The 27703-nt window shown below is 51.2% G+C and overlaps 1 protein-coding gene across 5 annotated transcripts in view; it reads right to left on the bottom strand.

Annotated features, from left to right (window-relative positions):
* Positions 1 to 27703, bottom strand: part of CDK18 (cyclin dependent kinase 18) — a 43705-nt gene that overhangs the window by 8290 nt on the left and 7712 nt on the right. For 2 of the 5 annotated variants that reach the window (XM_068918269.1, XM_068918264.1), the window contains exons 2-9: positions 11437 to 11591; positions 4413 to 4558; positions 3883 to 4008; positions 1530 to 1586; positions 1169 to 1283; positions 888 to 982; positions 667 to 729; positions 100 to 223 (exon numbers count right to left, since the gene is read on the bottom strand). In XM_068918269.1, coding sequence (XP_068774370.1) covers positions 100 to 223; positions 667 to 729; positions 888 to 982; positions 1169 to 1283; positions 1530 to 1586; positions 3883 to 4008; positions 4413 to 4558; positions 11437 to 11560 — 850 coding nt within the window. In that variant the 5' untranslated portion in view covers positions 11561 to 11591. Of the gene's footprint in view, positions 1 to 99; positions 224 to 666; positions 730 to 887; positions 983 to 1168; positions 1284 to 1529; positions 1587 to 3882; positions 4009 to 4412; positions 4559 to 11436; positions 11592 to 11709; positions 12671 to 13862; positions 13993 to 16840; positions 17196 to 27703 lie in introns of those variants that run through there. The other 3 variants (XM_068918267.1, XM_068918266.1, XM_068918268.1) reach the window with 3 other exon arrangements.

Below are 27703 nucleotides of genomic sequence, written 5' to 3'. Positions count from 1 at the left end.
GTCCCTCCCTGCTCCAGGGGAGCATGAAACTGCTGCCAGCTGCACACAGGCCTGCCCAAAGAGACCACAACTCCTCTGCCTCTCCCCTGCCCTACCTACCGAAGTCAGCCAGCTTGAGCTCTCCTCTTTCATTGATGAGGAGGTTCTGGGGTTTGAGGTCTCGGTGCAGGATCTTTCTTCCATGACAATAAGACAGGCCACGCAGCAGCTGGAACATGAAGATCTGCAGGCAGGAAGAAGGAACTGGCGCTTAGCATTGGGGTGCAGGCATCAAAAGTGAGCCTGTCTCAAGAACTGTAGAACTTGCGGACAGGTAAGGTGCTTGAAGTTGGCCTGGGATGAAATGCGTGGTAGACAAGTGTTCAAGCCCATGACCAACAATGCCGAAAAAGGGCTGAACAAAGTCTGCCCACACAGTAATTTTATTTAAGGTGGATTATTTTATTCAAATTTATTTAAGCTGTAGCTTAAGAAAAGCTGGTGGAACATCAGAGCCTGCTGAGAAAGGTCAAAGAAAGCTCTTGTGAAAGGAGGGCTGAAATGAAGAGAGAATGGGTATCTGAGCCTCATCCCAGCTCTGTGATGTCCTGGGACGCACTCGAGTGAGTTCCCTGCAGCTCCCACCTCTCCCTAGGTGAGAGGCAGGGGTACAGGTCCCAGTCTTACCTTCACATTGTGCATGCTCATCAGGCTCCCACAGTTATCCAGGTACTGTTTGAGGTCATTGTCCTGCAACGAGAAGCACCCATCAACCTCTTTCCCTCTGTCCCCCTTGCTGGACAAACCTTCCCTGTACCCAAGCCCAGCTCTGTTTCAGTAGAAGAGTCCAGCCCACCCACAGGAGTGCAGCCTTCCCCCACTTCCCACAGTGAGCCCCCCAGACCCACCAGGTACTCGAAGACGAGGGTGAGGGAACGCTCTGTGTGGATGATGTCGTGCAAGGTCACGATGTTGGCATGCTTCAGGTTTTTCAGCAGGGACACTGGAAGGAAAGGAGATGGCAGGTTCAGGCAGCCAGGACCTCGGTGCATGCTGATTGCCCTCTGCACAACTGCAGATATAAATGGCCACCAACATCACCAGTCCCCATCAGCCTGTGACCTGGCGCTGCTCATTAGGTCTGTGATCTAATCTGAACCTTATCTGTAAAGCCCCTCCTGCCTCTCACCTTCCCGAATGGCTGTGCAAGGTGCCCCTTCCTCATGCTCCAGGCGGATCTCCTTCAGTGCAACAAGATTTTCTGTCAGCTTGCTGCGCCCCTTGAAGACAGTGGCATAAGTGCCCTGGGAGAGAGAGACAAAATACAGGTCATGAACACTGTTTATCAGGATGGCACAATGCTGATATAGTTCACACCATTTGCAGGAAGGATAATTTGAAGCTAAAGGGTCATGTCTGAAGTCCACAGAAAGACTTGGTCTAAAGAGTCCTAGATATTGAAGAAACTTTGCTGGAGTCTGTCCTTTGCACTTTAAGCTGTCCTTCTAACTTAAATTTAAATCTTTGCAGGGGTTCCAGACTCTCCTTACCTCTCCCAGTTTGTCCAGTTTAACATAGGTTTCCAGCTTCCCGAACCCGATATCTGACTGTAAGAGAAAAGGGAGAACATCACTGGGGGAGATCTCATCCAGGGAAGGCTTAACCACCTGGGGAAGGTCAAGTCAAGGACACTGGACAGTAATAGCTTTAGGGGCAGATAAATCAAGGCAGGTGTTTGCATGCAGCAGCCCAGCTGATCTAGGTATATAAAGTCTATTACTTTTATGGACAAGCAGTGCAGGCAACCAGACAATCAATCAGAAAGCCTTCACAACTGACTGCTTAAGGAAAACGGATGACACCTGCTTCCTATACCCCAGCACAGTGATGACCACGGCTCTGTCCGCAGGGTGGCTGCAGCCTGAAAGATTGCTCCTTCCTGCTTCCATCCCTCTAATTCCCTTTTTGTTCTCCTCACTTATCCCTCTCACCCATCATCCCGACACACCACCGGCAGTGGCTCAGTCTAACATGAGCAGTGGTTTGTAAAGAGCTGATGACCTTTCTGTCAGAGAGACCTAGTGGGATCACACTGCCAATGCCCGGCCCTTTTCTTGAGTGGTTTTCTATGCATCAGTCTGCACTATAACTCAGTCCACTTCTCTGTATCCTGTTCAAATCAACCATGAAAGAGATATTTCCCTATTTGGAACAGTAACTCTTTAACATATTGCTGAGACCTGCCCTCGTATACCCAGTGAAAGAAAGGGCAAGCCCTGCGACACAGGAGATTTAGGTTTCACTCCTAGCAGATCCCTTAAATCACGTGTGGTCACAGGCTTTCTGGGGGGAGAGAGACACTTCCTCAATTAATCTGGATTATTCACGGGCCAGGGCACAGATTGGTTCCTAGCACAACTGCCTGCTGCCTGGGGCACCTCATTGCTCCTTTAGCATAAATAATAAACCTGTGTCATTCCTCCACAAACACGTTTGCGTCTGTGTAGTCCCGGGCACAGAGCCAGCTCTGATTCCAGCCTGGCCAAAGCCCTCCCAACCCGGTAGTGCTCCCTTACCCTTGAGCAAGTGCTCGTGCCATGCCGATCTCCAACAGTAGATGGTGCTGGATGGACAGCTGTCAATCAGCAGGGAGAGACACGGGGCTGGGCAGGGAAAGGGTTCCCCTAGGTGAGGCAACGACCGAGCCGCTGCACTGCATCCAGGGCTCTGGCATGGAGAACCAAGTGCCCCAGAGCCTGGGTGCTCTTGCAGCTCCCTCTGCTCACCAGCTCTGTCCCATGGAAAGGCTTTTTCCTTGCACCAGGCACCGATCAGATCACCAAGCTCTCACAAGCTGCCTAACGCAGGAGGAAAGCCTGTCTTCTAGCTCAGATTAGCTGGATTTAAACTAGCAAGTCCCAGGGGAACACAGTGTCATTTACTCCACTTTGAATCTCCCAAACACACAGCGTACCCCAGGAACACGTACGTCCTGAGCAGGGAAATGCGGGGTTGCTGCATTCTGAAGTCCTGTAAGCCTCATGACGCCATATGGCGAATTTTACAGGAGCATGCCTTATTCATTTAGGGAACCGTGAGTATTAACAGCACGTTGCTTTGGCCATGTCTATTTTATTCATTAGACAGAACGTGCAGACAAATGTGAGTTCTCGTTTCTCTACTCTCCCTCCCCCTGAATGGGCATAACAGATAGGAAGATGCCTGCTGAGACCTCTGCCTGGCAATTGTGCACCACTGAGCATTCCTGGGCAGCAGGACACGTGCTTGCACATTTATAAAGAGGGCACCAGGTTATTGCTGCCACATACACTGATGCTTTGCAGTAAAGAAACTGAAAAGCCAACATTAATGCAAAGGCTAATTCATTATTTATCAGCATTTGCATTTCAACTAGCAGAGGCTCCAGCACTTGCTAAACCACAAGAGGCTTTCCACCTCCTCCCCTTTCGAAGAAGCCAAACTGAGAGAGGAGAGGCGGGTATGTGTAGAGGTGAGTGAAGGAATGTGCAGGCCTGGGGATTTGCACAGCTGTGCGCAGATTTGCCTGTGTAGAAGTGACGCAGGGAAGAAGATGCACAGATATATATGTGCATGGAGTATATGGGAATATGTACCACTGGGTGTATGCAGAAGGGGATTTGCATGGGCAGGGGTGTATGTGTGTGTGTGTGTGTGTGTGTGTGTGTGTGTGTGCATGTGTGTGCATGTGTGTGTGTGTGTGTGTGTACAATCTCAATGATATATGGGATACAAGGGAGTTTGCACAGGAGGGCATGGCTGCAGGAGTTGGTGGAAATAACACATACATCTGCTTGCTGGGACCTATATGCATGAAGCAAGATGCTGTGCCTGGAAGTGGTCGCTCTGTGCAGCGAGACTTACGAGGGAAGCCCGTCGGGACATCCTGCTGAGCGGCTTGGGGAACTCCGGGCTGTCCATCTGCAACTTCTGCAAGAACTCTGGGGGCAGGCGGATGTCCATGGGCAAGGAGAGACGCTTGCTGACATCCTGTGGAGAGGGCCAGGAGAGCTGGTGATGAAAGCACCTGATGAAAGGAGGACTGTACAGAGACATACAAGGAGCAGCGCCCTCTGACTACAGCCAGTATTAATGGAGAAGCAAAGGGGGCAGTGTCTGTGGGACCCTTGGTCATGGGAAGAGGGAAGGTGTGGGTGCATCCACATGCATGGGGATATGCCCTGGACTTTGTCAGGTACCAGCAGAAGTTGTGCCAAGTGCACCTGGGAGGAGGCCAGGGCTCATGTCTGAGACTCGGCCAGGTTCCCATGAATTGAGCTGGTGAAGACACCAGTTGTCTAACAGCCAGCAGGTATGTGATGACCAGAACTGCCAGGGTGCCCTTGCCACGTCCCTTCTGCCTTCTGCCTGCTCCAGCCTGCAGCAGTACTTGCCTCCATGGAGAAGCGGCGCTGGTTGTTGTTTCGGTAGCGCACAGCCATCGGGGACTGGCCTTCCACTTCGGAGGAGGAGATAGGGGTGGTGCCAGCTCGGAAATCCCTGCCCAGGTGTCCCAGCTGCAGGTGCCCTTGAGCCAGGTCTGAGGACAAAGAAAAAAGAGAGTGAGCTGGCTGGAGTGGCAGCAGAAAGCTGCCAAGGCCCAAAGCACTTGCTTTGAAGAAAGAGAGCACACGCAGAGCAGGGAGGTCTGGAGATGCCTGGACCCTGGGGTCATGCAAAAGTCCTTTTCCTTCTCTGCACCTAAGAGGCAGAGGGTATACCTGCTTTTGCTTCAGGCTCCTGGTGCACTGCCACCCACACAGCTTACAAACACATTTATCTAATCTGCTTCAGGAAGCACCAAAATAACAAACATCAGGGTGAGCACCCTCCTCCAAGGATCTGACCAATTCTCAGCAGAAAGTGTTTGAGATTAAAGGCTGCAGAGTCATTTAGTATAAAACAAAACACTCCAGGCTTTCCTGCCCCAACCTGCTGCACTTAGCCAGACACACAGCCCCAAGAAGCATAAAAACTCTCTTGAAAACCAAAGCAACTCAGAAAAATCTCTCTTCTCTTGGGACTCCAAGTGTGAAGCCTCATCAAGCCCATGAAACCCAGAAGGAGCAAGAAATCAGAACAAAATAAGCCATTGAACTCTCCCTGGTCTCCAGTTTGAGGCTTGCACTTAGACCTCCTCACTCTGCAATTACTGGCTGGTTGCTAGGAATATTCTGGCGTGCAGCATCTCAGACAGCAGCTCAGCAAAACACTGAATGAGTTCAACACAGGTCACCCAGACCCCAGCAAAGTGGATTTCCCTAATTCACAGGCTGGCCATTTCCATGGGAGACATTCAGAGTGAGGCAGGACTAACCAGGTATGCTTCCCGTTCAAACACAGGCACCCTTCCTGGTGGCCATATAGCGCTCTCCCTTTCACTCTGAACTTTGTTAGCAAGGTCTGCAGCAGCCTCCAGGATCAAACAACCCTGTCACAAATCACTGGTGTCCTCCTTGCCCCTGGGTATCTCTGCAGTGAATTTGCCAGAGCAAAGAACAACATTGCAGCAGGCAAACTCCCCAGGGAAGACTGGCGATGCCCCAGACTGAGCCACTGAGTCCTGCCCCTTGCCTACCTGCTACCAAGCCCTTGCCATGGGCCGCGCAGAGACAACCTCCTGTTCTGTCTAACGTCCACTTCAGCGCGCTGATCCCAACCTGCTCAGGCAGCCAGCAATGATCTCATTGCTGAAGACTGGAGAGGGAGGGCTGGCTTTCACGGGGCAGTGAGCAGGGCAGGGACCTGGCTGCAGTTTGCCCATCTGATGAATGAGAGATGGCAGACAAATGACCTGGGAAAAGACATAGTTTCCCGCCATGGTCACTAGGGGAACAAGGGGACCAAGACAGTAGGGAAACAGGATGTTCTCTACAGATAGTCCACATCTAAGGATGGGTTCAGCCAATGCCACTGGGCTCGTGAGCATCTCAAACACTGCTGGGAGTATTTATATGGACAGGCAAAAGCAAGGCACGGAGACGCTCTTGCTCCCAGGACCACTGAGTGACCCGGGCTCTGTCTCTCTCCCAGCATCTGTCTATGCAGGAACAGCTAGGAAACTTAACCTGAATTAACTGCACGTATAAAATTAAAGTGCCTCAATTGAACTTGATCAAATCTTTTTAACTTGCTCATCTCCTAAGCAAATTATCTTAAACAAAAGGCCATTCAGCATCTGAATAACATTATTTATCACGGGATTGACTGTAATTCACCTAATCCACTTTAAAAGATAGCATGGGTGATTTTTTGCTGGTTCCTATAGGAACAAGCCCAAAGTCTTAGTAAAAGAGGCAGCATATCCCTGAAAGAAGCAAATCAGTAGCAATGTCTCTCTGAACCAGCCCGCCAGGTAGATGAGTGTCACTCTCTCTTCATCTACAAGAGCATCGGCTCTAAAGGCCAAAGGTAAGATGACAATCTCAGCATTCCAGCGGATGCAAAGGGAAATGGGGTATGCAAAATATGTGAACTATCACAGAATGGTAATAGACATAAAAATAGAGGAGACTTGCAGAGGTGGTAGAAAAGGGAGAGAAAGGGAGGACAGTGCAGACAATACCTGAAGAAGTGCAGATTTTCTCGTGGGGCAATGCTGAAAATGACAGCAAAGGAGGATTCACGATATGGGTAAGTGTGTTTACACCAGTTTTCCCCTGCCCCCCCCACTGATATCAAGGGGAGATTGCCAATGGACAGACAGAAGTCCTGCATGTACCATATTTGTTTGAATGGTGGTCACTAATGCAGGGCAACAGCCTCCCCATGGCAGCAGGTCCCCATCGAGTTTCATCAACACATTTCTATCAGTTCAGAATGGACAAGAAGGTTGGCTGCACTTCTCTCAAGAGCAAAATCTCAGCAGAAGAAAGAGGGGAAGAGGGAACATGGCTCCCTTTTGGGCACACATGGTAAATCCAAGCTGGAAATTGCTCTCTCCAGTGTTTTGGCTGCCCTGAGGCCAGACAGCGCATGCTGCATGGGCCAGCCCAGTCCATCCTGCGTCCCCCACAAGGTGCACACAGAGCCCAGAAACAAACTGCGAATCCAGTCCCATGCAGATGCTCTTGCAGGGCTGGGGTGGGCCCACTGGGCTTTGAGGAGCTTGCTGGGTGCTTGCAGGAGGTGACGTCAGGCTGGGGGTGAGCAAATGTGAGGGCCTGTTTGAGTCTGCTCTGCATTTCATGTGGATTACAGTGAGCCCTGACACTATGCAAATAATGAGGCTGCATGGGATATCAAAGCAAATTAAAGTGAGACCGCAGACACAGCAGCTGCCTTTGACGAACCTCCCACCTTTTTTATAAATACATTTAAACACTGCTTCTGCCAAAACAAGCTTTGATCTCCCAAGGAAAGGGGCCAGAACCCTTCACTGCTTGCCTGACTTATAACTTTTAATTACTTTGCTAAGTGTGAACTCTCCTCTCAAGGCTCTGTTATGCTCATAAGGCAGAGTTATGCTCAGATCTTGGATTATTCATCCTCCTTCCTCCCCCTATTCATCGCTTCTTTGTGGCCTCGCGTTCCAAAGGCCAGCTTTGGCTCTCATTTATGCCATTGCAAACCAGGAGTTATGCACGCTTTGCAGCTCATACACTAAGACCGTATTTGGCCTCAGAGGACAGCCCAGGCAGTAGCTGTGTTGGGACAAATCCTGGGGAGAGATATAAACTGTTGCTGAATGCCACTTGCTCTTATCAAAGCAAATGGAAGCTACCAAGACTTGATGCCTCTGAAAATCAGGTCTGGGGTATCTGGTACATGTGACTGGGGAAGCCCGAGAAGAAAGGAAAGAGCTCACTTGCCTGTAGCATGAACGTGAGGTCGGAGCAGCCATGGAGAAGGCACCTTATCTCCAAGAATGCGCTGCCGCCTCCTTGGAGGTGGCTGGTGCTGGCCAATGTCAGAGAACAGATACTGCACACAGCCCAGCCTGGGCGCTCCCTAACCCGGGAACTTTCTTCCACCTCTGCCTCCGCAGCTCAGCAGCACACGTGGCTGCAGAAACACTGCGCTGCCCATGGGAGCGAAGCACAGCACAGCAGGGCACAGGAGCATCAGACACCCCTGATGCAGCGTGCCAGCGAATTAAGCTCTGACCACGTTCCTCTCCCCTCTCCGCATCCTCAGACTCTGCCAAGGTGACATTGCCTGGGACAGGAGGTATCCAAACTGGAAAGCTGTTTGCTTTTCCACTTGCCAGCTCTGCTTCTTTCAAGCTCGGCTTTATCGGCCTCTGTGTCTGGAAGTGAGGTCATGAGATTATAGGATGGGGAGGGCAGACCTGGGGATTTCCCACCACAGCACCTAGCACAAACCAGGCAGGTTTCTACCCACAAGAAGGCCGTGCCTTGTCCGACCGCCAGAGTCAGAGCAGCTCTCTGCATGCTGCTAGAGCATCTCATGAGCAGGTTGTCTGGCCCCTTTATCATCCTCCCCTTGAGGATCCTGAGTGCAGGCAGAGGCACTCAGAAGCCACCTAAGGGCAGGATTTGCAGACTGTCAGGGAACCTACGAATTCTGATAACCTGTGATTTCTGATGCTGGGAGGTGGGGAATAAAAACTGCAAGTGATTCCCTGAAGAGCTGTGTGAGGTGATGAAACAAAAATGATTTCATCTCCACTGTGATTACTGCTCTTTTCTAGTGCAAGTGATCACACTGCCTGTGCTGTCACCGGGCACTGTTCACCTGGAGAGCAACGACCACTACAGGCAAGCCTGTCTGCCATGCAGATAGGGAGAGGTAGCCCTAGGGGCACGTTCAGAGATCCAGAACAAGGAAGATGAAACCTGAAGCAAAGCTTTTCCCTGTATCATGCAGGAGAGAAGCGCAAGAGTGATTACCATGGCTTTAGTCTCAGCTCTGCTACCAGCTTTCTGCATGACCTTAGCAAACTCATTCTGCCTCTCTGCACCTTGATCTATCTGTAAAATGCAGGAGACCAATACCTCCGATAGCTCCTGCTTCCCTAAAGTCAGACCCTTCTCCAGACCAGGCAGCTCCCAAGACATCCAGTCCTCACAACCAACCCCTGAAGAAGAGGAACTTGCACACTAAGCCCCATTCTCATCCCCTTCAGCATCACCAAATTGATCTTGTCCCCCAAAACATCCTACGTATCACCCTCCCAAACCATCCCCGAATGCCTCCTCGCTCCAGGGTGCCGGGGCTCGTGCCCCCACACAGCTCTGCACTCGGGCCTCCAGCTTGCCTCTGCTGAGCCCCTGCCAAAGCCTCTTGGCACAAGGCTGCAGGTGAAGAGCTCCCAGCAGCAAGGGGTTTATTAAACGGCTGAAGAGATGCCTCAGACAAATGTGGCTGTCAGGGATCTTCATAAACAACAGCCACAGTCTGCAGGAGACAGAGATTAAGGGTGCTGTGGAGGTGACTTCTCAGGCTTGTTTACAACCCGAGCGAATCTTAATCAAGAGATCTCTGGCTGGAAGGAGCGGGCTCAGGGCGGGTGATGGAGGAAGCCTGTCAGGGCAGTGGGCACAGTGGGGGCAGCATGTTTTGCCTGTGTCGCGTGGGAAAAGCCTTGGGTGCAAACAGGGAACTGTGCACCCGGGAGCATGGGGCACCACAGAGAGAAAAATTTGGCACAGCACCAGGATGTGCTGCGTCCAAGTGAGGAAACGGTGCGAGGCTGGCACCTCGCAGTCCCATAGTGGGTCCTCAGGGACGTGAGGAACCGTGCCCCACGGGGTGCTGCTGATATACCCCGAGCCCAGGGCCAGCTCCTGATGCGTTCCTGCGTCCAGGCAGGACTATCCCCTGATCGCTACCATGTCACTGCCTAGTACTGGTCTCATCTCTAACCACCGGGGTCAGTTTCTTTCCTGACTACCTTAGGAGGAGCGAGACCAAATGATGGGGCATAGGCAGATGCTGCCTGTACTAGTTTGCCTTTCAAGGGCAAAGGAAGTACCATGACTGAAGCCTCATTACAGCAGAAGAACGAGGAAATTGCTTTCCCAACAGAGCCTTGGTTTGCACAGTGGAGATAACAAGCCCAGGCTGAGACACCCCAGAGACGAAGTGCCCCAAGGAAGGCAGCAGCAGCTGCAGCCATCAGTGCCCAGGACTTTCTTAGCCTTGCACCATTTTATCTCCACATCTTCCATGCATCTAATTAAGGACTCAAGTCAAATTATAGCCCTGTCTGCTTGCTGGGGTGTGAGGGGAGGCATACATTTGTGGGAACAGAGCAACACCTCCTTTGCCAGGTACTGAGACTCACTGTGAGGACACAGGTGTCAGAGCAGGGAAGGAGGTTGTAAATGGATGCTGTTCAGGGCACCCTGGGTGTGCAGAGGGAGACGAGAAGTGTGTCAAGAGCTGCGGGAGTGAGGAAAGCCAGCTCTAAATTAGGTTACTGCATCTCTTCTTTCAAGCAGACAGAGAGATGATCGCTCCCTGCCAGGGCAGATGCGAGTGCCAGGCAATTACATCACAGCCTCAGCCTCTGCTCGCAGCAAAAGTTTCTAGCAATTATGGCTGCAGGGAGAGGGGAAAAAGCTTGAACGTGACCTGAATGGAGCTGAGGGCACCAACACATGAACAGGCTAGCCTGTGGCAAAGCAAGCTGTTCTCGTAGGAGGCAGCAGCAAACACATGACACAATTGCCAGGAGCAGTGTAGCCTTGCAGCCGCAGCAGCAAATGTACCTCGGGATGAATCAAGTCCAACTTTATCAGGTTTCCAAACGCCTGTCTGTCAGTGGTTCTGCCTGCTTGTCCATGCACGGCCGCCTCGGTGCGATCTGCGCCCAGTTTATGCCTCAAGCATTGCCTCTCCCTTCGTATGCCCAGAGACAGCAGAGCCTGCCCCAGCCTGCAGCGTGAGGCCGCTGCTCTGTTTGCAGAAGACAGTGCCCTGCTCAGCTCACAGGGGTGTTAACCCTGAAGGGCCCTGCTCCGTAGGGCCTTGCAAACCGCACCCCAAGAGAAGGCTGCAGGTCTGGAGGAAGGGCTGGTTCAGAGAGCCCCAAACGCTCCCCTGAACAGACAGCAGGGCCCTGCGGCGCTGGTGGGAGGTGCCGCCTGTGCCCCTGGAGGGAAGGCTCAAGCATCATTGTCACTTTTGTGCAGGCAGAAGGCGATCTCACACTTTCACACCCTCTGCCTTAACCACAGATGTGTTATTCCTCTATTTTTGCAAATACCTTTCCCTCCTATAACACTTTCCCTACATAGGTCTAAATCTCTCTTCAGATCAGATTTAATGACAAGGTGTTATTCATCCTGCCGCATAGATGGGAAAGCAACACAGACAAAGGGGCAGCAACTTTCCACGAGTCACACACCCCCAGCGGAAGGCCACTGGGATTGGAGATATTTGCTGACGGCACGGGCTCCGGCTGCCCCTGGCCAGCCCTAGCACCGCTGCAGGGGCCTGGGGGCTCCCTACCTTCATTCCTCCGGTTGTTGAGCTGGTTGAACTGCTCTGTGAACTCTGTCAGTGACTCCTCAATGGTCTCTGTCCGAGGAACTGAGAGAGAAAACCTCCGCTTGAAGTTTTTCATCTTGTTCATTTTACCTTGTGCTGCAAGAGATGGCAGAGCCCTGGAAGAAAGGGAGAAAAATAGGCTGAGATGCTTGGACGGTGTGTGGGACAACCTCACTATTCCCGACAGCTCCTGCTCTCTGGAGCTGGCAGCACCCAGACCCAAATTTCACCCACTGGGAATCTGCAGGGTATCCTCAGCGACATCCTCTTCAAGGTCCTGCTGCTGCATCAGAGCAAAAGAGGAGCCTCAGGGTCACCAAGGGAATCAGGTTCTTCATGTTTTTGTGAGCTGACCACAGTCAAGAGGTGCACAGGGCCTTTTCTGAGTTATCAGAGATGGGCCCAGGGCAGAGTTATGGACACTGAATCATAACTACCAGCATAGACTGTGCCTTACAGCATCCTTGGAAACTTCAGGAATGGCTGCAAAAATGGAAGATGGAGCAGAACCAAAAGAAAAGCAAGAAAGAATAAGCAGAAAAGATTCAATACAACACTCCTCCTTGTACAAGAAGGCACCTCTGCCCTGGCAGGTGGGTCTCTCTGCTTTGCCCTTGCAAGAAAGACTTCCTGAGCCACCAGCAACGTACTGAGAGGAGCAATCGACCAGGAGGAGATCCCCGAGGGCTACAACAAGGGTTGACGCTGAGAGCTCACGGTTTGCTTACAGGCCCTTGTCTGACTCAGATCCCATACTGGCACTGGAATCGTCTTAGCCAGAGATCTGATTAAAGCAATAAAACCCTTAAACAAAGAAAACCCTCAAGGGACAAACGGCAAAGCGTGCTGCGTCTGAGCAGCCACACGAACAGGCTGAGGGAGCCCACCCCAGGCATCGCAGAGCCACAGGCCACCTCGCCTTCCCTCACTTTGGCTCTTGCCATGCCTGGCTCCAGCTCGACCGCGCTGGGCACAGGAGCTGTTTGTGCACGGTTTGGTGTCCAGAACTGGCCTTGCAGCACTCGGTGTTATTCCTTCTGCTGAGACAAACCTAGCGAATGGCCAGCACTCCCCGCTCCCCGGGGTATGCGGACCTCCGTGTGGCCCCCTAAAGCACTGGGCTGTGCTGTGTGCTCCCCCGCAGACTGGGGGTCCCTGCTGCGAGCTGAGCAGACTCTTTCCCTAGCTCTTCCCTGCCCCTTCCCGGCCCCCTCCGGGGTTTATCAGCACAAACAAACGGTGATCACATTCCAGACTGATGCGATCAGACACAGCATCCGGGAGCTAATGCATCACGTCGCTAAGGCAACGGGAACACTTGGGTTGACATGCCTGCATCTGAAAGCTTAAAAGATTATCTGTCAGTAATATAAACGCTCTGCTTGCACCTCAGCCACGCTCCGCTGCCAGGCACGGCCTCCTGCTGCAGGTGTAATCCCCTGAAATCCTTGGGATTCACCTGAATCCTGGGGATTCACCCCGCTCACGCATCCCACCTGCCAGTAAACTCCACTCCTCTGCCACCTTTAACGCTGCAAAAACCTAAAGCTGAAGGCTCGAGGTTACAGAAGCGAGCAACCGTCTCCTGCCGACCTCCAGGAACAGAGCACGCAGAGCGCCCCTCCAAGGGCCGAGCAAGCACGTGGGTTGTTCTTCCCTTCTAGGAGCCGGGCACCTGAAGCACATCGCTGCAAACCGAGCGAGGAGGATGCTCGAAACATCCACTTTAGGCTTCAGACGTGTAAATGTTTTCTCAGCACTACAGAAACATGCTTTGACAATGAGGATGCTGACACTAATAAATGCTGCATTAACAAAGCCTCTGTGCTGGTGCTTTCCTCATGGCCAGGAATACAACCTCTAAGCAGTGTTGTTCCTTCTGAAGAGAAGGCAAAACTTGACACTTGCTTTGGAAACTGTTTGCACGGTCCACGGCCCTGATCTGGCTCCCTAACTTGCAAGCTAAGCAAGTTTTAAACTAGGCACTGCCGGTGCACAAAAATGCTGCTAATATTGCAGGCACCCAGGGAATTAAATTGACCTGAAGTGTTTTGTTTTGACTGTGCATGCTGACACTGCTAAAGTGGCACTACTAAAGGCTTCTCTGCGAGGCACTACGATACTCCTAAATTACCAAACAGGGAACCTGGGAGCTCAGGGGAAATCCATGCTGCTCCCAGTAGGTACCTCAGGTTCAAACAGAAGACAATCTTTCCACATGAACGTTCAGCCAAGCCCCAGCGACTCCTCTTTCAAACGAGAGCATAAGCAAGTTTCCACACATCTCTGGCGAGGGCTGCACTGATGAACCACACTCTTGCAGCATCCTGGGCAAGAGCTGCCCATGCCCATTACACACTAAGTACTTTGAAAAGCATCATAGTTACCTGACTTCAAATCCGCCTGAAGACACCAGGCTGCCATCGCCAGGAACTGGCAGGGAAGAGAGAAAGAGTTGCACAAGATTGCCCCGTCAGCCGGCCAAGCTACTTAAATTGCAGCTTGGAGAGGAAGACCCTGTGTTTCAAGAGAGATTTAGCAATTTAATACATCCCTAAGAGCAGCCGAAAGAACTGAACCCAGATCCTGCACAAAGCGCTTGCAGGACCAAGGAGGACAGGTCCCAGCTCTGAGCACCGCTCCCTTTTCTGAACAGCCAAGCCCCTGCCAGTCGCAATTGCTTCCTTAGTTGCAGCAGGAGGAAATCTCTCTGCGCTCACTCTGTCTCGCTGCCAGCAATGACCCACGCTGAGATCCGCTTTAGAGCTACAACACTGCTGCCAGGAGCAGGAGGTGAGGGCAGAGGGGAGGGAGTGCAGGGGGTGCTGCTCTGTCAACCGCATCGAGCCATGCATGGACACAAGAGCTGTTTGACCTGGTGCAGGTGGCTAGCAACCGCTGACACCACCCCTGCAGCCTGCAAGCAAAACTGCAGACCCTTTACTTCATCCCTGGGCCTGAGACCAATGCACGGGCTGGAGGAGTCAGGAGGATTCCCAGTGCAGCCACAGCATTTGGGGGCCCATCCCTAGCCCAGCCTCTCTCATCCGTTTCCATGGTGAAAAGCATAGCACTATGGGCACTACAGGCATCATTTGGGATCTCTCACCTTGCCAGGGACTGGGAGGGACTGGGCTTGCAGGCTGGGGGCTAGGGTTTGGGTTCCTCCACGCCGGCTGTGCCAGGGCAGCAGTCATCCTGCTGCGCTGGGGACAGGAGCCTGCTCAGCCCAGCAGGGAGCAACACAGGATGGCCAAGGGAGCAAGCCCCAGGAGGTCACAGGAAGGTGCTAAGCATGTTTCTGAGCCCTTCTCTTTTGCTCTGACAATGTCATACCAGGCTAATCCATCAGCTCCAGAAGGACCCTCGACCCCAGGACTAGGAAAGAGGCAGCAAATAAGAAAGATAACCCATCTTCAGGTGAATGAAGAGCAAATGAGGGGAAGGGTCTTTCCACCTCCTTCCCTGTCCACCCACCCTCCTCAATACACTGCAAATGATTTAGAAGACAAACATCTTAGCACTGAGAAAAATTTGAGAGCTACCAATTGTGGTGTGAATCCTTCTTCTTCTTGGCACCTACCGGAGTGCCAACTGCTACAAGCCACTAAATATAAACCTCCGCGGAGCGGAAGTGGGATGAGGGCAGAAATAACACCGATATTGCTAGCTACCTCTCCTGCTATGCACAAGCCTGTCCTGTACTCTTTATCTTTATGGCTCTCTCTAATTGTGGCTGTTTTTTCCAGCTAGACCTGGACCTACTTGGCATCTGGTGAAAGGGCTCACAGTAAAGTGCGTGTCAGCTGAAATTTATGGGACTGTTGCTGTTCTCTGCTTTCCACTCCTGCCAGAGAGGAAAGTATCTTGCCATTTGGGTCCAGCTGCCTTGAAGCTGGGATTTGCTCCCCTCCGGCAAACGCTGCTTCTTGCGGCCTGCCTCATGCTGTGAGCGTGTCGGATGCTGCAAACACGTTTCGGGGGCAGGTGGTGCAGGGCTCCCCGCACATCGCCCAGTGAATCCTGGGCAGCACCACAGGGTGCGATGGGCTTCGTCCTCGCCCCAGCTGGATTTCTTCTGAGGGCAGGCACCCTCTTTCACAGCTAAACAGAGCAGAGTCCTCTTCCACGGCATGAATTTCCAAATACGACTTGCCAGTGACTGCCTCTCCTTTTACATGAATTTTAGCAGTAGCGTACTAAAGGAAATGGAGGCATTTATTGACTTTCTGAGAGAAAATGACACTTGTTAAAGCAAAGCAATACTACCACTTGCATTACAGCCTGAAAGATCACAAAGCACCCAGAGAATTACAACAACCCCGGCCTGACCTATAGCCATTTCTGGGATGGAAAAAGCCAGCTGATTAAGAACATGCAGAAACACGACATTGCATAGTAGGACATGAAAGGAAGAAGCAGTCTAAAATGGCAATAAGGAATTTAGGCATCAACAGGCAAAAAATGAAATCAGTCAGACTGGACTTTGGCCAAGAAACAGGGATTACAGCCAGCAGTGTGAATGATCTGCGTTCGCTGTAATATAGTCACATAGTAAATACTTGGATAAAACACTTGAAAGAGCCCAAAGCTGAATCCCATCAAGAAAGCTAATCACATGATCAAGACAAGATGTTAAAGATTCTTTAAACACCGAATTCAAAGCTATATTAGCTGCGCTAGCAGTAAGTGCTCACTGCTTTTCAGTGAACTATTCCCGCAGGCATTCAGGCTGTGACTATCCACGTGAATCTCTCTTGCATTTGTACAGTAAAACCCACTGGCTCATTGCTGGGGCATTCAAGGGACAGGTAGTTCAGGCGCAGACAAGCGGCATCATCAGCGTATGAAGCCGTCCCCTTTCCCCTCCAGCGTATTGCAGGGGATCAGGAACAGGGCTGTTAAGCCATCACCACTTTACTGCTTTTCAGAAAAGGTGTCTGGTTCCATTTTTTGGTTACCATTTTATCAGACTCCTGCCATCATGTCTCAGCTGAAAGGAAGAAAAGGGTTGGCGGCGATAGCATTTTTTTTGCTTGCTTTTTTTTTTTTAAATAACACAAAACAACCCTCCCCCCCTACCCCGAGAGATTAGCAGTAGTGTTTACAAGGCAAAATGAACAGTCCTGTTCAGCAGTTACGGCTCTTGCCTAGCTATTAGGTAGGACTGATTCACTCCTGTAAACATCAGAGAAATGGTGAATTCTGCTAGTAGAGCCTTATTTGCTCAGCAAACACAGCTATCACGCAGTGCTGCATGTGGCTACGGGGCTAAACAAATAACAACCCAAGGCGCCGGCTGAATACGTGCCCCTCCTCACATAGCTAGGCATGGAGACAAAAGTCAGACCGAACAAAAGCTCACCAGCGCAGCCCATGTGCCAAGCAGCCTTCTCCAGCGGCCAGGAGGAGAGGTTTTGACTAGCTGATGTAGTTCCTCCATAAGCTCGAGAGCAGAGGGAGGGGCAGAGAGCAGTTGCATTAGCTGCCAAGACTGCCGTGCGCAGATGATGGGAGAGATTTTGGCCCCGCTGCGGTGCACATTCCTGCGCATACGGGAGCACAGCACGACCCAAGCGGTCAAAGAGGAATTCCTCCTCCGCTCGCTCCGAATTTCCTCGGCATGGCCAAACTCGGCTCCTCGTAGAGGGGTATGGGGGGGAACGGGGAGAGGCGATGCAAAGATCCCGTTCTGTTCTTGGGCATCTGACGGAAGTTATAGCACCTTGGGTCAACCTTAAGGTACACCGGGGCAAAGCTGAATTCCCTGGAGCAGCTGGGAATCCTACTGGGGCAAGGTCAGGAGATTCCCTCGCCACTTGGAGAGGCAGAAAAGGATATCAGCCCCTGACCACCAGCTGAACTGCTCCCATGCTGCTCAGCTGTCGCCATGAAATCCTCCCTGGAGTAACAAGCTCCCAGCTGCTCCCTCGCTCAGCCGGCTGGACAGAGCGGACAAAATGAGCAGATTCATTTTGCACTGCATTCACAAAGAAGCCAGTGGCAAGCACAGTCTAAGAGCCTGGCCAGATTAGTTTAGACGGATGGAGGCAGCTCTGAGCAGCAGCAAGAGGACTGGCATTGCTCTGCAGAGCCCGGGGCCGCAAATTGGAGATGAATGTTCAGCCTTTGGGATGGGTGACAGACACTGTCCATCAACTGGAGCTGCTGTGAGGAGCAAAAGAGGGACAAATGAGCCTTGGGAAAAGCCTGGCTCCCTGCGCAGGGTGCACAGGGCCAGGGCGCGCTCTGTGCCTCAAGTGCAGTTGGGAAAGGGAATGGGCATGGCCAGCCTGACACAGGTACAGGAGAAAAGAGATTTCATTAACCAGAGGGAGTTCAGGTGACCTACACACACTCCCCAATGCAAAGCAATGCAAAGGGACTCCAGGCAGCGTTCGCAAAGGCATGTGGGAATCTGGGGAAAGGAAGGAGAACCGGCCGTCATGAAAGCCTGGTGGCAATGGAGAAGACACTGACTCACCGCAGCCTCCCGACCCACTTACAAGGGCTGTCACCGTGGGCTCCAGCCCCTTCCCAACTCCCCCTGCCCACAGGGCAGGTGCTAGAAAGCCAGTGCGCCCGTTCTGGCAGGGAAAGCCCTGCACGGCCCCGTGGGAGACCTGTCTCCATTTTCTGTGCAGCTGTTTGCAGCAATGACTCTCCAGAAAAGGTGAGCAACGAGGGGAGAGAGCAAGGCCAGCTCTCTTCCCTGAACATATGCCTCCTGCCACTGAGCTCTGCTATTCAGGGGGCCTGATGTTTCACTCCTACACAGGAAGCAAAACCCCTGCCAGGCGGTCGTGACTGCGCAGGGTAGGGAGTGCGATCAATTCCTATCAATCTGCAGGAGTCCTGTAGCAAATAGCAGGACCCTCATCCCAGAGCAGCATCTGAGCTGCGCATATGATTGAAACTTTAGGTCTCCAGAGCACCAGTCCATCCTCACGTTGCAAGTTTTTTTTTCTCCGGTACTGCCTTCAACGACTACCATAAAAGCAGTGCACCAAGAGTGTGAATTCTGGTAGCCAATAGTTTACTGCCCTTTCTTCTTATGCCTGCAATTTAGGCAAGGCTCGGGAGGAAAAATGATCCTGTAGCAAATGCGTTAGACTGGCATCCATTCCATCTCTGACTCTCTCGGCATGTCTCTGTTTCCTAGACGTAGATCAAGGTTGCCAACGCTTCCTTCCTCCCTTCCACTTTGTTTGCCCTTTCCTTGGTTGTGAGAGCCTTGCAGGCAGAAGCCTGCTCTGTGGGACGTGCAGCACCCAGCACAACAAGGTTCCCATCCTCTTCTGCGCAGCAGCCTCCCTCATCTGTACCATCAGGATTGTGGCCGTGATAAGTTGGTGGGAGAATCGACAACGATGCAGGCAAAGCACAGGCTACGTGGAGCATGCACCAGTCTCTGAGACCCAAACATTCATGAAGTTAGCCTAGGAAGGGTGAATGCTACGGAAATCCTCCCGCAGGCCCAGCTTCTGGAGACATTATAACCTGCACTTGGTGCACGGGTAAGAGTGGGAAGGAAAGCTGTTTCGCTAGATAAGCAGTTCTACGCTCATTTGTCCAAGTTCTGACAATGAGCCCAGTAACAGGAGCGCACAAAGGAGGTTTGTTCTGCCTTTGTGTATTTTGCCTTTCTGTATGTCCAGCAGCCCTGTGCAGTGCAGTCAGCAGTTCTCGCTTGGCTCCTCTCTTCCCAGCTCTTGGTGAGATCAGGGCAGCTCCGAGGAAGGCATTGAAACGACAGCCATTATTCCAGCTACCACAAAACACTAGGCACTTATTCTTCAGCTGGAGCTAACCTGAGAAAAGTGTCCAGTGTTTGGCTGGCTCAACAACAGACTGCTAATAGCCAGTCTGTCCACTGCAGACAACCCAGTCCCACACCCGGGGCGGGTGGGAGCTCAGTGCCCACGTTGCCTGCTGCTCTAGGATTCTTGCTGAGCTGCCCTGAAGGTGGTTGTGTCAGTGTTTCTTTGGTACGCTCGTTATCATCAGTGGATTAATGGGCCAGATTTGCCGCCTGTATAAATCAGCAGATTCCCTTAGCCAACTGATCACGCACTGCTGATTTGCATGAGCCATGGACTGGATCCGCAAGGCAACTAGTAGGAAACAAGAGTCTCAGCAAAAAGTGTACGACTTTCTTCCCTAGAGCCCAACGCAACTGCATTTAGTTTTGACACAGAGATGCTCTCTTCAATATTCATTCTGTTCTGGGAGCTAAGTTATTGAGGTTTAACTTGCTGGCACTCAGGAGTTCAGCCGTCATGTCCCACTGTCAACATTCACCACGATGGCAGCACCGACTAGCTCAGACAGTGGTGCTGGACCAAGACCTGGGAGACCCAGGCTCTAATGTGACTCTTGGGAGTGAAGAGGAGCCGTACTGTGATTGCCAGGGCAGCAGCACTTTACAGCTCCAGTATGTTCCTGGAGGTACTGCTGATCTGCTGCATGATGTTAGCAGTTCTTTCCCCTTTTCCGTAACTCACTCTCTCCTTTCATTCTTTTACTACACAGTGCTCAAGTCCCTCACAACAAGCATCTCACTATGTCTATGCCAAATCCCTAACACAGTGAGTAGCTACTGTAATATCAACAAGAGTAATTGCCAAAGAGGAACATTTCCAGCAAAAGCCAGTCTGGTCCTTGTCTTCTACGACACTCAACCAATTACTGACTGACAATTAACTAACACAATACAAATTGCATCCCAGGCAAATTGGTTCTTCCTCCTATGCCTCAGTGACCTAGATGTGATGCTTGCCTGCTCTTCACAGACTTCTTGGAGATATGACGTTCTGCACAAACTGCAGCTTCTGCATTTCCATCCCGACACGCTCAATACTTCCACTTTCCTCTGCAGCTGCCCTCTCCCAGCATTGCCTCCCTGTTACCTGGCAGTCACGCTACACCCCAAAAGTTGACAGAGGCTTCTGAATATATAAGCACAGACCAGAAAGACTTTATGGAACCTGCTGAATGAAAGACACCCCAGACAAATCACATATCATCATCCCCAGCGGCCAGCAGCCAGCACTCCCAGGTGGCTGACAGACAGCAGAAGAGGATGCCAGGAACCAGTTGCCAAAGAGAAAGTCACTCTCAGTAACACAAAGTCTCTTATTATCTTTCCTAGGAGTGTTTAACCTGTGGCTGAGGCTGTCAGCACTTGCCCTTCCTTTACTGTTAGATGGGAAGGAGGATCCACATTATGGGAGAAGATCCTTGGCACAGGAAAGATTGGACCCCACTGAGCCTCTCCACCAGCAACGTCTCCCACACACCTGCAGCTCCATCCTGGCAGAGGAAGCTGTGCAATACTGCTACCCACACCCTCGCACAGCAGTGGTACATAGGGCCTGTCTGCTGCTTCTTAATTGCTATTTTCTTTCCTTTGTTTTGTTTTTTTGTTTTTTTTTTTAAATGAGAGTTTTCATTCTCCCCAGCCCACACAGAGCCCCCAGAGCTGCAAGCTTAAAAGCTGCTCAACGACTGCAGTGCAGAAAAGCGCTTGCGGAAAGCCAGGATTCGCTTTTGCTGCAGTGGTAGGCAGGAGCCAGGGGAAGTTGTCTCCCTCCGTCTTTTAACAGAAAACACTGGAGTTTTCCTTCAGTGACCTGTCCATGGAAGGCTGAGCGCCGGTGAGAGACCGCAGAACCCCTCCTGCATCTAATGGGTGTATAGCTGCAGGAGGGCATGGAGGCCTCTCTCTCTGGCCAGGCATGTGAGAACAAGGCTGCAAGGAAGGTGCTGGTGGAAGGGGCTCCATACTCAGTTTCCGCAATGATAAAGAGGACCTGGAGTAAGTCGCTTCAATTGCAATGTAGAAGACAGATATGGGAGTAAGCTTTAAAGCGCTGCACAAGGCTGGGACCACAGCTCGTATCAGCTGATGCACGCAGCCTCAGCTCTGCTGAGGCAGCTGTGCAGAGGGATCACATTTTCCTGCTACCCGGGTCCCCTTTCTAAAAGCATTCCTGCGGAGCATATTTAGAGAAACAGAAATTACATGCTGTACACCTGATGTTGCATGGAATTTGTTAAATGTAGCTACATCTGGCACACAGAAAAGAAGCGCGACAGCAACCAGCACGCAATGAGCACATGAAGAGAAGAAATGAAGGCCAGACTCTCAGGAAAAGTCTTAAAAGAGAGACCGTGTAATCAAAGGATCTTACCAGGACCTCATTTCCTGGGAAAAACAGAAAAACGGTTTTAATATAAACAGAATCACAACATTTATAAGAAGCACCACCACCACAAGCACTCAAAGCAATTAAGAGCTCGGCTCTTTGCCAGGCATTTTCTAGAAGAGTAGAAATGCAGAGTCCAGCTTGCCTTGCTCTGCCTTGATAAACTGCACTTACAAAAGGGCCGAGACCTCTGCCAGCTACGTTCTGCAATTTGCTGCAAGAACCTGAATTTTTGTGCCGTTTGACCCCTGGGGTCAGGCCATAAGCACCTCAGGGCAGTGATGTAAAACACCACTTTCTTGTCCACCCAGCCCTGGAAGCTGGAGGAGCTGGAGAGATCCTGTGCAAATAGTTTCATACATGATTAGCACTCAGCAAGCTCTCCGCTCGCATCCAGGAGCTGGGCCTCCTTGGAGCCAACACCACTAAAAACCCCAGCCCTCTACCGCACTCAGATCTTTCTGTAGCAACAGGAAAAGGAATGAATGAAAGACGACGGTGTTCCTGACCTATTTCTCCCCCCTCCAGCAGCGTTTACAATACCAGCCACTGACTAGGTTTCTCCCCAGGACTGTGCTCTGGAGCAGCAGTACCACTGCTTAGCATTAGGCACATAAAACTCTTTGCAGCAGGGTTTCAAATCTGTTTTATTTAAAGCTCTGGAATAGTCACATGATAGTAGGGTAGTGAGCAAACATTGCGATTCTACTTCCTCGCCAAGGATTGTGCTAATCCAGTATTTAATCTTAAACCAGTTGTGCACCCATCCTTGGAGAGCTTTGCGCACGTGCACGTGTGTATTTCTCCCTCGGATGTGAGGGAAATGACAGCCACATAGGGAGGGAAAATAACAAGTCAACGCCTGAGGAACCTGAGGATTTCAAAGCACAGCACGAACTGTAATTACTTTTGGCATCCCCATCTCCTCTGTGATGGGAAGAGTAATTCTGCAATTCTTTTTGCCTGGACGCTTCCTTATCAGTGTTACAGCAGTGGTGCTTAGAGCCCCAGCCGGGCGTTACATGTGCAGATGGGCAGCACCACAGAAGCCAAACACTTGCTGTGATTTGCAGAGTAACATGAAGGCTGAGCCAGCGGGAACATGGGGCCCTCCCAACCCTAAGCATGGATCCCTTCCCTCAAGCCACACTGCCTCTGCAAGCAAGGGGGGATGTCCCCTTTTGGGAACAAAACATCATTCAGGTAACACCAAAAGTTCAGGCAGCAGCACTGAAATCAGGACTTCCATCCAAGAGTACCTGCTGCAGCAGTGGGATCAGCCTGTTTGGACAAAAGGCAGAATTTAGGTGGCCTCACTGGTAGGACTCTTCTGCCTCTGCTTCGTTTCCTGGATCCAGAGCCCACACCTCGCTCTCCAGATCAGGGAAAGAATTGCTCGAGTCTTCGCCCTCCTGAATCAGAAGGCAGCTGCCAGGGATGCCAGTGTGACAAGACTGCTGTTTGGAGGCAGCAGAGCAGAGCTCTGCTTTGCTACCCAGATGCCAGGCTGTTTCGAGGCACTGTTGTTGCATCAGCATAAACAGCCTCCAGAGACCGTTCTCCCTCGCCCTCGGCCAGGGCACGCTCCATCGCTGCAGAGCTGACAGCGCTTTGCCTGCCTGCGGGGGGAGCAGGGTTTGCTCCTATACTTAACAATTGTACCTACTTTCCTGTCAGATTGCCCCGTGCTCCCTCCCCTCTCCCTACTTTTCCTTTCAACCTTAAAGCTTTTCCCTATCTACTGAAGGTAGTCCCCGAGCATCTCTTTTCTGACTTCCCAGGTCTCAGCTCTGACACAGCCACCAATAACACTGCACTGCTTATTTCTGTGCACGAAGCGTTTCCACGTTGCAAAAAGCCAGGGGCTGAGCAACACAGTGAAAGCCAGACATTGTCTGGACACATGCAGTGAAGAAATAATGCAGACACAAACACCAAAAGAGATTTTTACAGTAGCAAACACCTTGGGGAACAACTAGTGAAAGCAAATGAAGGAGAGGCTCAAATAGTCCAGCTCCACTTAAGATGTGACGAGAACAACTGACATGAGACGAGGAGCTCCCCCAGATGTGTGTCAGCTCCACATGCCTGAGGTCTGGGGGGTGCCAAACAGGTTGGACTTGTGCCCAGGCTACAAAAAACTTCTCAATAACTCTCCTGCCTCCTCCACCAGCTTCCTTAGAAAGGGGTGGCTAGAGCAGAAAGACAGAAGGCTGGGGTGAGACGGAGACACAGCTCTCTTCCCTTTACTCCTCATACTGATGGCCTCAGATGTACCCGCCTCCCCCAGGCCGGCCAGGGTTCAGATGTGCTAGCAGATAAGGCAGTCCTGGCCCTGCCTGTGCGGTACCTGTTCTGCCCAGGAGGCTGTCTACCCGCGTCTCGCATTAGCAGCGCCCTTTCCTTTAAACACGGGAATGCTCCGAGGAGGCCGCGGGACGGCCCGTGAGCCCAGCCCAGCCCGGTGAAGGCTTCATGGTGTCCAGGATCCCAACCCCAGCAAGGTGCTGCCCCCCAGGAAACCTCCCCTCCCGTACCCTTAGCCCACTGCAGCTAAACACAACCATTACCACCACATTTTCATGTTAAACCAAACATGAATATGTCTGGATACCGAACAGAGATATCCCAGATGAAACATGTATAAACAGATTAAGCATGCCTCAGTGCCTGCAAACCTCTGCTCACTTCCCTATGGAGGGCAACGCTTCATGCATATCTGGGAACTCGGCAAGCACACACTGTTTAGATAAACCTTGTTCCTTGTTAAACTGTAAATAACATCTGTTTCTCCAAGCCAAGCCCCAGCCCCAGCTTTCAACTCGGCGTCCTGAAAGCAGCAATGTCAGTAATGAGCATGACAGACAAAGCAAGTGCATTTGACGGTCTTAAAATACAGGCAGAATTTTTCTTGTCTTTAAAGCTCATTTTTCCACTCCCTTCCTTCCTTTTTCACTCCCAACCCATCTCCCCCCGGTTTAGAAACTATCGCTATTTTCATTGCAGGCCGGTTCGGTCTCCCACACAACTGCTCACAGCTCTGGTGTCCTTGACAAGTTAGATGCATTTCTGCATGAGCCTTGGAAACGGGGAGAGATAACTGAGCTGAACATGTAAGATAAACAGAATGGAAGCCTGGGAGGGAAGGAGCTCTCCTACAGGAAAACGCATGGCTAGGCTCGCCGCTCCTTGGAGACCGCCAGGAAGAGATGGGTGCCAGGCTGCAACACTTGTCGACCTGTGGCCTGCAATCCACTGCCATTTTGTAAAGACATCAGAAGCACTTCCTGAAATGATTTCAAATGTAACCCCCGAAAATCAGAACACGTCCATATTCCCATCCGATTTTCAGTGACAAGCCAAAGGAGTCAAGGAGACTGAAAGCTCAGAAAGTGAGATGGAAAGGGTTCGAGTTAAGACTGTTTAAAGTTCACTTGCTTGTATTCAATTCTATTCCTCTCCTGCCTTGCAAGCAGATAAACTCTATGCTTCATAGGAAACACTTGAGATAAGTGAGGATTATAATCCTGAGACCCCAAGAGATGAGAGAGTTGGCCTACATTCACACAGCAAATCACCAGCAGAGCTGAGGTGCCCTCTTCTAACCACCGCACCAAATTTTTGTCTGGTTTAACACTGGTAAAGTTGCGCATACACATTGCAACTAACTGCACTTGCAACGCTGCTATCACAGTGCGATTAGTTGCACAATTAATCATTAATAAGAAGGGATTGGAAGGGATTACGCATTTAAACAGAATACATGCTTCTAATGTGAATTTATAAAAACACACCTTCTTGCCGAGATACCGTGTCATGTTTTCATGGAATTAAAATGACTCGGTCGGACCTTTTCTCTACACCTCCTGCACTAAGAAAACGCCTGTTGCCACCACTGCAGAGCTGCAACGTGGAGCTGAGAGGAACTCAGGAGAGCGACCTGCACGTGCAGCCACAGCACCTCGGCACATCCCAACCACGGCTCGCTAGAGACAGGGCAACAAGAGTGCCGAGAAAACTCCCCACTGCCATTGTTCCTTCCAGGGCTTTGAAATGTATTGATAAAAGCTGGAGGATCGTGCCAGAAGGAGCAAGTGGAGGTGTGTGCTGGGGTGCTGTGGTGGCTCGCTTGACGGAGAGAGCAGTATTGGCACACAGAGGCACTCTCTGCATTTAGAGCTGTCTGCTGGATGAGGCAGAACAGTCCCTGCGTATGACAAAAAAAGATCATTAAAACTCCTAATTCTGCATCCTTCTCTGACTCCCAATCAGGTAACGCTGCTACTCTCCCCCCCCTCTCCCAAACATATCGATTTACATTGCAAACTGCGTCTGCAAATTCCTGTCTAAAACCTGGGTCCTATGAAGCCTGGCTCAGGTGTCCACCAGACCATTCGCGGCCTTTCTGAGACTCTTCCAAAGAGCTGCCACCGCTCCAAGGTGCCTGCTCTTAGGAATACGTGCAGGGCTCAGACTGCCATTCCTGCAGCTTTGGTCAGCTGTGTCTCCATCTCCTTTCAGCTACAGGCATAGCATCAGCAGAATCTCTCAATTCCGGGGATGTCTTTTTAGAAAGTTTGTGATGACCCTGACAGACTATCATCCCCCACCTTGGAGAAGTTTTCTGTCTTGTCTCAAAAACCAAACAGGCAGGAAAACAAACCTTTTGGCTCTTCTGACCTGGGCAGTCTGAGGAATCCCTTAGAGGTTTTTTGCCTTGACCACATAAGCCTACAGTGAGACTTGGCCCTGCAGAAGTTTCCTCTGCACTGGGCAGCAGTTCAGGATCTAGCTCTTCCTCTTAAAAAAAAAAAAAAAAGTCAGGCCTCTGCCAGCTGATGGATTAAGGTACTGCACAGCCCTGAAGACAGCTCTGCCAAGGCTGCTGAAAGCTGTGTGCTGTGGACCCTGTGTGGTCCCTCTGGGTCTGACTGCACTCGGACCCACAGGTAGCTCTGCTCAGCACACGGACCGTGCCGAGCAGGCCACGCGGACCAACTCCTTTGCGTCCCGCACGGACGAGAGAGGTCCCTGCCCGTGGCACCCTGGTGCGGCACTGCTGGCAGAGCAGCTCCTGTCTGTGCCGAACCTGCTCTTGGGATAAACAGAGGCCTTCAGTCTCCAGGGCTGCTAATTTACCTCCTCTGGCCGGTGCCACGCTCACTAAACACGTTACATCAATGCCTTTATTGTAGGGGCAGATCATGAGGACTGCAAAGGCTCTCTCCTAGATGTGGTCTTCTTCAAGCAGGACAGGGGAACATTGGCAGGCCTGCAAAAGAGGTCTTCCTTGCAGCCACAGCCCAGGATGTAGCTGTTCCCTGCTCTGGACTAACACTGGCCTTCAGTCTCCTAATTGCAAACATTAAAAACAAACAGCACATAGAGGTATCCAGTCACAGGCTGAACTTATGTCTCTTCTGAGAGAGCCTGGCGGGCTGGGCTGTATGGCAGATACCACCACGATGGGCAAAATACAAAGGACAGATAAGAGCAGGCTGGGATTTGTGAGATACAGGTTTGTTCCCGACTGCATATACTTCCCGTATCATGTGGCACAGTGATTACTGTGCAGTAATTAGTTAATAATTACAAGCTGACCAACCTGCGGGAATTTCTGTAACAGAAGGAGCGATATATACTTTAGGCTGAGTGTAGACTTTCCTTACTGCTTCCCCCTTGCACTTCAATCACTGCTTGAATTTGAGACATGAAGAACAGATGCCAGTAAAGGTTACTATGCCTACAATAACACAGTAACAGTCCTTCATCCATCTATGACTACTGTTCATTCAAGGATAGCCAAGCATTTCACTAGTACTAACTGTACCTCAACCTAGCTGTGAATCTGGCTATTATCCCCAGCACAGAGATGGGGAAAACAGAAGTACCAAGATGGGATGTGACTCACTCAAGGTCAAATAGCAAGTCAGTGGCAGACCCAGGAAAAGAGTTCAGAAGATCTGGCCTTAGATCATACCTACAAACCACTACTGAGCACCATTTCCTTGTTTGGTCTG

This window comes from Struthio camelus, chromosome 24 (genome assembly GCF_040807025.1).
Source record: "Struthio camelus isolate bStrCam1 chromosome 24, bStrCam1.hap1, whole genome shotgun sequence".
Taxonomy (NCBI): domain Eukaryota; kingdom Metazoa; phylum Chordata; class Aves; order Struthioniformes; family Struthionidae; genus Struthio; species Struthio camelus.
Note: the sequence above shows the minus strand (reverse complement) of the source record. Positions and strands in the feature narration are given on the sequence as shown.